This window comes from Palaemon carinicauda, chromosome 39 (assembly GCF_036898095.1).
Source record: "Palaemon carinicauda isolate YSFRI2023 chromosome 39, ASM3689809v2, whole genome shotgun sequence".
Lineage (NCBI taxonomy): Eukaryota > Metazoa > Arthropoda > Malacostraca > Decapoda > Palaemonidae > Palaemon > Palaemon carinicauda.
Window position 1 is genome coordinate 66,226,155 of NC_090763.1, and position 10,000 is coordinate 66,236,154.

At 36.9% G+C, this 10,000-nt stretch overlaps 1 protein-coding gene across 1 annotated transcript; it reads left to right on the forward strand.

Moving 5' to 3' along the window:
- The first annotated feature begins 8,178 nt into the window (after nucleotides 1–8,178).
- Nucleotides 8,179–9,548, forward strand: LOC137631429 (dachshund homolog 1-like). The gene has a single exon (XM_068363195.1). It carries the CDS (start codon nucleotides 8,856–8,858, stop codon nucleotides 9,546–9,548), a length of 693 nt encoding a protein of 230 aa, XP_068219296.1. The 5' UTR covers nucleotides 8,179–8,855.
- The last annotated feature ends 452 nt before the right edge of the window (nucleotides 9,549–10,000 follow it).

Genomic DNA, 10,000 nt, shown 5'->3' on the forward strand with positions numbered 1-10,000 from the left:
TATTATTATTACTAGTGTAGGCGACCCGTCATAAATGACAGCTGAATATTTAGATGTGTAAAAACACCACCCCATCTAATCTCACTAGAGTATGACTACTCCCTTTCCCCCTACCCATGGGACAGGAAAAATATATATATATATATATATATATATATATATATATATATATATATATATATATATATATATATATATATATATATATATATATACACGGTACATATATATAAATATATATATACAGTACATATATATATATATATATATATATATATATATATATATATATATATATATATATATATATATTACCTCACATATATAGCCAGGCCCTTACTCTTTATTATACATGGGACATTATCAATAGCTAAGCTACAACCCTAGGACTTAAATCAGGTTGCTATAAGCTCATGGGCTACAACAGTGAAAAATAGCCCAGTGAGGAAAAAAATTAAGGAAATAAATAAATAATATATGAGAGGTAATGAATAGAAAATATAAGATATCTTGAAGATCTATAACAACGTTAAAATAAGATTCGTTATATAAAAATTATGAAAAGAGAGTTACGTAAACCTATTCAATATAAAAACATTCGCTGCAAGTTTGAACCGATTCAATTGCCCGATTAGGAAAATCATTCCAAAATCTGGTCACTGCTGGAATAAAACTTCTAGAATACTTTGTAGTTTTGTTAGAGTTTTATGATGAAGAAGACATGACTGGTAGAATTATTAAGGAAATCAATTAAATTATTAATTTATTAATTAATTTATTTATTTGCCTACTAGATTTTCGTGTCTCTAAGGCGGATTGGATCTCGAAATTTGCGTTGGGACCGAGGAGTTTATTCAATGTCAGGGACGCTATAAAGATCCTTAAGTAATGCGTACAGTACACCGCGTCAGATTCACTTACTGCGTTACTCCCGTAGGGAATGAAAAATCGCTGATCGAATTATATGACAATTTTTGGCCACGTAGAAGTTGTCTATTGTATCTATATAATGTTTTCACTTTCGATTATTTATTTGTTTGTAGATATAGGATAATCATGAGTTCTCTTGTTTGAGGGTACACTTGATCACACTATTCTATCTTATTTCTCTTTCTCTTTTTTTTTTTGTTAAAGTTTATATAGTTTATATAGGAGATATTTATTTTAATGTTGCTACTCTTCTTAAAATATTTAATTTTTCCTTGTTTCCTTTCCTCACTAGGCTATTTTCTTTGTTGGAGCCCCTGTGTTTATAGCGTCCTGCTTTTCCAACTAGGGTTGTAGCTTAGAAAGTAATAATAATAATAATAATATTCGATAGATATTTGATTTTCTTTATTCCAGTAATCATCATTCATAAGTTGTTAAATTCTATTGACGTTTAGAGATTTTCAATAATAAATAATTAGCCCATCAATCTTAAGAAATGCGATATCAATTATTATAAAAGCTCACGATCCTTAAAATATCTTATTCATTAAAAATTTATTTTATTCCTCTTTGAAATATTAGTTTTTTTTTTTTTAATAGTCTAATAAATCTATTTCATCCTATTAGATTTATAAATCCTTATTCAAATAATACATGAATCTTTATTGATAGAATATTACTAATAATATTTTTCGATATCCTTTACTTTCGGAAGTATTTCAGTCAGCATATAAATAAGATGATAAAATATTCCTATTTTTTCGAAATTATTTCAGTCAATAAATAAATCAAAAGAGTCAGCTTTCTTTTTTTATTTTAATCCAATATTTTTTTTTCATCCAAATTTTTATTTTATTTTCATCCAAAATATTTTTTCTATTCTCATCAATCTTTTTTTATTTCTATTTTTTCTTTTCATTTTCATCTAATTTTTTTTCTTTTATTTTCATCCAAAAATTTTCAATAGTTGAATTACTTCTTAAACATGCCAGTGATTTATTGTCCCGAAAAAAAAAAATCTAAGAGCAAGTGATGTTTCAGCTTTTATCATTTTCATCCAATTTAATTAATTCTCAATCCTTAACAATTTAAAAATTTTCAACAAGTTGAATTACTTTTCATTAAACGTCCCAGTGTTTTAATGTCCTGAAAATTCCAAGAGCAAGAAATATCTTTTTAAAGATTTTAATTCAATTGGATTAATTCAAAATCTTTAATCTATTTCGAAATTTTCAAACAAATTGAATTATTCTCACTACTTATTGTAACTCTGTATATGGCTTTTTTGGTTGCAATAAAGATTATTATTATTATTATTATTATTATTATTATTATTATTATTATTATTATTATTATTATTATTATAAATCTTTAATCTATTTCAAAATTTTCAAGAAGTTGAACAAGTTGAATTATTCTCACTATTTCTTATCGTAACTGTATATGGTTTTTTTGGCTGAAATAAAGATTATTATTATTATTATTGTTATTATTATTATTATTATTATTATTATTATTATTATTATTATTATTATTATTATTATTATTATTGTTGTTGTTGTTGTTGTTGTTAAACTCCCCAGTGTTTTACTGTCCCGAAAAAAATTACTTAAGCAAGCAGTGATGTTTCTCCATGATCCAGGATTTCGGAAAACCGCCTGCTCCGAGGCCCATTGCCTTTCTCTCTCATCAATAATCCCTGGCTATCAATTGATAGCTGTGTAATGCTCCTTGATTGGAGAGCCTCCGTTACTTAAAACAGAGAAGGGAGTTATTAAACACGGCCCCCTGCCCCACCCCCTTCCAGTCTGCACAAAATACAGAACACAAATCATCATCATTTGACCGACTTCTTAAAGGTTATGTATCATTTCACTCAAGTTAAGAAAATTGATTTCGGAATCGTGATGGGAGATAGACGTGATTGCACGAGCAGAATCTCTTTAGGTTCTAATTGAGGATCGACAGTTTTTTTGGGGAACCTCGCCTGTATTTGAGGACCGTTTGGATTCAAAGGTCTCGGAAGATAGAATAAATCGGGAAGGAAAGATTGAGCGTTCCGGTCTGTTGACAGTGTGAGAGAGAGAGAGAGAGAGAGAGAGAGAGAGAGAGAGAGAGAGAGAGAGAGATAGAGATTAATAATATTCCATTGAAGAGAAATATTTAACAATTAATGAGTTATTCTTTGGGAATTGAATTTGATCTGATCTACACACACACACACACACACACACACACACACACACACACACACACACACACACACACACATATATATATATATATATATATATATATATATATATATATGTATATATATATATATATATATATTATATATATATACATATATATATATATATATATATATATATATATATATATATATATATATATATATATATATATTATATACATATTTATATATATATATATTATATATATATTATATACATATTTATATATATATAATATATATATATACATATATATATATATATATATATATATATATATATATATATATATATATATATATATATATATATATACTTTCCGGTCAGCTTCAGCGTCATTACCAGCCGAATAACAACGCGGTCTCTCCCCGTCCCTATGGTTAGGAGGAGAGGGAGTAGTCATAACGTGGTAAAGGTGTAGGAAGGGTTGAATCTGCGTGTGCCTGTATATCTATCTAAATATTCAGTCGTCTTTTTTGACGGGTTAAGTACACTAGTTTCTATGTACGAGTATCTTGGACACCCTGTCGCTTTTCAAGGTCACCATGACTATAAAAAGTAATATTTACATCTTTAAATTTTTGTTTACTTGGCAACTTCAGTATTCATATCATTTTGAGTTTTACGAATTTTGATAATATCACTTTATGAAAACATAAAGAAAACGTTATTTGATGATGATAAAAAAAAAAAAAAAACACACACACAAGAATATGCATCGACTTAAAACGATTTAACAGCTTCAAAACAGACTACTGGCGAAATCTAACCGAGGCCCTTTGATGACTCTAATACGTGTTAACTTTCTGGTCTTCAACTATTTAAGGATGATATTAAAAGCCCTCTCTTGCCTCCACCTCAGCTGTAAGTGAATTTGAATGTACGTAGCAACTCGAATTCTGTCTGGGTTTTTCAAGACATACACCTCAGTTTTCATTGCTTCTCTTCAATCCCATATAACAATTTTTGTGGTTCAAAGCATTCTGACTGAGTTTTCAGCTCTAGACATTCTAACTGGGGTTTCAGCTTTAAACAATCTGACTGAGTTTTCAGCTCTAGACATTCTGACTGAGTTTTCAGCTCTACACAATCTGACTGAGTTTTCAGCTCTAGACATTCCGACTTGGGGTTTCACCCATAGACATTCTGAATGGGGTTTCAGCTCTCGATATTCTGACTGAGTTTTCAGCTCTAGACATTTTGACTGAATTTTCAGCTCTAGACATTCTGACTGGGGTTTCAGCTCTAGCCATTCTCAATGGGGTTTCGGCTCAAGATATTCTGACTGAGTTTTCAGCTCTAGATATTCTGACTGAATTTTCAGGTCTAGACATTCTGACTGGGGTTTCTGCTCTAGACATTCTGACTGGGGTTTCAGCTCTAGATATTCTGACTGAATTTTCAGCTCAAGACATTCTGACTGAGTTTTCAGCTCTAGACATTCTGACCGGGGTTTCAGCTCTAGACATTCTGACTGAGTTTTCAGCTCTAGATATTCTGACTGGGGTTTCAGCTCTGGATACTCTGACTGGGGTTTCAGCTCTACACAATCTGACTGAGTTTTCAGCTCTAGACATTCTAACTGAGTTTTTCAGCTCTAGACATTTTGACTGAGTTTTCTGCTCTAGACATTCTAACTGAGTTTTCAGCTCTAGACTAGACATTCTAACTGAGTTTTCAGCTCTAGACTAGACATTTAGACTGAGTTTTCTGCTCTAGACATTCTGATTGACTTTTCAGCTTTAGACAATCTGACGGAGTTTCCACGTATTGTATTATGTCTTCGGTCCTCAGACATCTCTTTCGGCGTTTATGCCCATAAAATTGTTTGCTAGAGGTATTTTAGAACCCATAGACATACATGAAACGTTAATGCATTGCACGACAAACATTCTACCAAGGTATCAGTGCTCTGATTTTTTCCCCAGTCATTCAAGGCATTTATGACAATTTACGAATTCTAACAGGGTATCAGAATCAGGTACCCGACTCTTTTGTGGGCATTAGTGACCTAATGCCAAGTTTTCTACCATATGCATACTACCAAGGCCCTGCATCTTGATTTTGGGCTTTGAGCGTTCTACTAGGCCATGTACAACCTCCCTATTGTTCCTTGTTCCAAGTATTTTATCTGGCCATACTTGGACTGTACTCTAGCCTTTAACCTGCTAACGTTCTATTTTAGCATTCTTTGCCCTTTCTTTCATCTCTTTTCCTATCTGTTCACTACGAATGTTGTTAGGACATGCACATCTTGGCCCAAGTGTCTCATGTTCCTAGCATTTCATTTGGCCATTCACGGTCTACACCTAAGCTCATTCATGGTCTGAACTTGAGGCCTTTCTTTTTGGTATTTTTTTCCCATCTTTTTCCATTTTCCTATGTGCACCCTGCAAATATGGCTCTGTTTAGCATGGATGTGTCTGCATGTGTAGATAAGTTTGTATGTGAATATGTCGGTATGTGTAAATTAGTGTTCAGGCGTTTGTGAGATGGATGAGTTTGGAAGAGGGAATATTCCTCTTGGTAAGGGTAGGAGAGAGACTTTAGCTCTGGTAAGCAGCTCTTCTAGGAGAAGGACACTCCAAAATCAAACCTTTGTTCTCTAGTCTTGGGTAATGCCATAGTCTCTGTACCATGGCCTTCCACTGTCTTGGGTTAGAGTTCTCTTGCTTGAGGGTGCACTCGGGCACACTATTCCATCTAATTTATCTTCCTCCTGTTTTGTTAAAGTTTTTATAATCCATTTAGGAAATATTTATCTTAATGTTATTGTTCTTAAAATTTTCTAATTTTTCCTTGTTTCCTTTCCTTGCTGAGCTATTTTCCCTGTTGGAGCCCCTGGGCTTATAGCATCCTGCTTCTCCAACTAGGGTTGTAGCTTAGAAAATAATAATAATAATAATAATAATAATAACATAATAATAAAAATAATAATGATAATAATAATAATAATAATAATGAGTGTGAGGATACACTTCTTTACGCGGATGTGGTTTTGTGGATCAATCCGCACGCGCGTGTGGATATGTCTAACCGAGTGGAAGACCGAAAGTTCGTCTATGTTTTTGACCGTGCTGACAAGACACCTAAAAGCAAGAACGAATGGGGAAGTAAAGAGAGAGAGAGAGAGAGAGGAGAGAGAGAGAGGAGAGAGAGAGAGAGACAACGCCATTGTTGAGGCTGCCTCTCTTAAAAGCTGGTTCTGGGAAAGCACCGAAAAAAACTGTAATTTATCTGTCATTAATAACAGACTCAAGGAGGGAGGTCCTTCTTCCCCTCAGGTCTTCCTTATATATCGACGTCTTATCCACACTGAATCAACACCAATTATTCATTTCCTCTTACACTTCTCTATATATTTATCTATTTATCGATCTATTTTTCCAATTTACTGTCATACCATTCTTAATGAGAGAACTACAATTTGCTTCAGATCTCTCCTCTCTCTCTCTCTCTCTCTCTCTCTCTCTATATATATATATATATATATAATATATTAATACATATATATATATATATATATATATATTTATATATATATATATATAGATAGATATGATTTCCAAACGACGATTAGTTTCCGCTTTCTCTCTCTCTCTCTCTCTCCTCTCTCTCTCTCTCTCTCTCAAATTACTTAATGAAAAGATTTGCGTTGGTTGTTCTGATTACTGTAATCTAGATGGCAATGGCTGAAAGATATTCAATATTGCAACATAGAATTTCTATTCATTCTCTCTCTCTCTCTCTCTCTCTCTCTCTCCTCTCTCTCTCTCTCTCTGTCATTTAAGCCCTCCGTCTGTATCTTAGTATCTCCCTTATCGTCTCTTATCATCATAGAATCAAATACCAGATAAATAAGATAATGATAAGTATAAATAAATATCATAAATGAGAGAATTAAACAAAGTTTACAAAAAGACGACAAATGAGATTATGAAAAATGATAAAATTTCGATAGAAAAAACAAAAAATTATAAAAATTGGTTTATCAAATGATTAGAAAAAGGAATAACGAATAGAACTATTAAAACTAAATGATGAAAGAAAGTCAATAAAACAACTGGAGAATAAAAGTATTGAAAATAAGATTGAATTAATTTAGAAATAATTAACAGACAGTTATGATGAATAAAAAGATTTATTAACAGATAAAAATCAGAGCCAACGTTATTAGCACGTAAGAATGACTTGGCTTACCAACTCCTCAAACACACCTTCTCCCCCCCCCCCAAAAAAAAAGTATTAATAAATAAATGAGGTAAATAGATAAAACTCTTTTTTCAAAGTGGCTATTTTCCTCTCCATTATTTCTCCTGTGAGGCGCAAATTAGAAATATGCCCCGAGAAATATTTTCCCTCCGACACTGAAGACAATGCGTATCTCTAATAATAAGAAAATAGACGAAGATGTTGGGGCCGATGACGGACTGTGTAGTGCTCGGGTGAGAATGCCGAAACAACACTAGAGCTGCCTCCTCTCTCTCTCTCTCTCTTCTCTCTCTCTCTCTCTCTCTCTCTCGCTGGTTACCTGAACCGGAGGAAATATATTGCAATTTCAGTGTGCAAAGATTTTTTTTTTAACATTTTTTGAAAAACGATAGTTTTTATTTTCTTCTAAAATTCGCGTCTTGTATGAGTGTCACAAGTGAAGAGAGAGAGAGAGAGAGAGAGAGAGAGAGAGAGAGAGAGAGGAGGAGAGAGAGAGGAGAGAGAGAGAGAGAGAATTGAAGTGTTGTGTTTTGAAATCAAGAATGTGGCATGAAAAGGACGTCCCCAAAGTCTTTGGCATCAGCAGCAGAAGCAGCAGCACCCAGCAGAAGCAAGACCCGCTGTCTCTGGTAGGGGGAGGGGGAGTGGAAGAAGAGGGGGGGAGGTAATAGGAGTAGGTAGTGTAGGGGAAGAAGGGGAGAGGGAGGGGAGGAGGAGGGGGAGGAGACGTGTGGAGGATTGCAGACCGCGCACAGAAGGCAAAACATTTAGACAAGTTCTGGAAGGAAACGAAACTTGGGGGTTGTGGTTAAGCCCCGCCTCCCGCGTCCTCGACCAATGGGCGACCCCGCAAGGACAGCGGCGACCAATGAGGGCCCGTCCCCGCCCTGGACACACACGGACGCACACATGGCCCGCACCGCATATTACGTTTACACATTTTGTTAAAAGTTGTGTTTGTATTGCGTGTGTGTGTGTCTCTGTGCGGGTGTGCGCACCGGCTGATTGGTGAGCGACACTCTGTGACGACTCTCTGGCCGCGCTGCACCACTGCGCCGCTAACGCTCGCACTGCCTGCACGTAGTCCGCCCGTCCGCACGCCAACCGCGCTCTCTCTCCCTCTCTCTCTCTTTCTCTTCCTCCTGCCCTCCACCACCTGCCGTCGGCGTCGCCGACGACGACGACGAGGAGGAGGCCCGCGCGCGCCCACGACGACAATTGTCACAACAAACAGCTTTTGCAGGCGCAGCTGTATCCCGCCGGTCCCATGACCTCCTCTTACAGCGACGAGGAGGAAGAAAATCGCGATTGTCACCGAGTGAGAAAAAAAAAAGGAAAAGATAAAGAATTTTGGTGTTAAGTTGTCGCAGACTGGAGTGACATTACCACAGTGGTGTTGAAGTAGTGAAGTGCGAAAGACAAGAGACAGAGAGACACAGTGTGGAGGAGACAGAGAAGAAGAGACGTGAGTGAGTCATGGAAGACAGTTCTCTTCATGAAGACAGTCGCAGTGTCCGATCCGGAGGGTCTATCGGGGCCAGGTCACCCCCCTCCCCTTTCCCCCGTCATAACAAGCATGGTCGGCTGCATGTCTCCGGCCAGCCCTCCGCCGCCCTTGCTGGCGGCGCCGCGCCCCTCTCCGTGCCCGGCCCGTCGCCGCCCGGAGGGCACTCGCCGCCAATGTTCCCCTCCCCGCCGCCCACATCGCGCCCACCGCCCTTCCTGCCCGCGCTCTACTTCTCCCACGCCTACAACTCACCCCCGCCCATCCACACTTCGGACCCGACCGCCAACGACTGCAAGTTGGTGGAGTACCGTGGGCAGAAGGTGGCCGCCTTCATCATCAACAATGACACGATGCTGTGCCTGCCGCAGGCCTTCGAGCTCTTCCTGAAGAACCTGGTGGGGGGCCTGCACACCGTCTACACCAAGTTGAAGCGCCTGGGCATCGAGCCCTTAGTGTGCAACGTGGAACAGGTGCGCGTCCTTCGCGGTCTGGGAGCCATCCAGCCAGGGTGTCAACAGGTGCAAACTGCTCTCCATCAAACACTTCGACGTCCTGTACAAGGACTGCACCACGGCCAGGTATCTATCTATCCTTCCATTCGCAGACACTTTAGTATGATTGCAATTCTCTCATTTATCCTAATGAAAGACGGTAGGCCCTAAAAAATAAAAAGGTAGATTCACTCATGAAATTGTAGATTTGAACTGAGGTAGATTCATTCCAGTTTGTAGTAGATGTTCTCGTCACTACTTTTTTTTTTTTTTTTTTTTTTTTTGAGATTTCCACTTCAATGTCACTTGTATAAATTTTTGGTGAGATTTTCTGGGAGACGAATTCGAGATTAAGATTTTGCCAGGTCAGGCCGAACCCGAACCGTGACCCTCAATACTAGGTTAAGTTTTGCCAGGTCAGGTCGAACCCGAACCGTGACCCTAAATATCAGGTGATAATGCGTCCTTATCATATATATTTTATATTTATAAATTTCTGTGTTTTTTATCTTATTGACATACTTTGCGAATACACGAACCTATCGAATAACTCGGCTAATTGCCCCCTAACATCATTAGCGAATAATAACTAATAACGCTAATTAGTGAGTAATACTGACTTC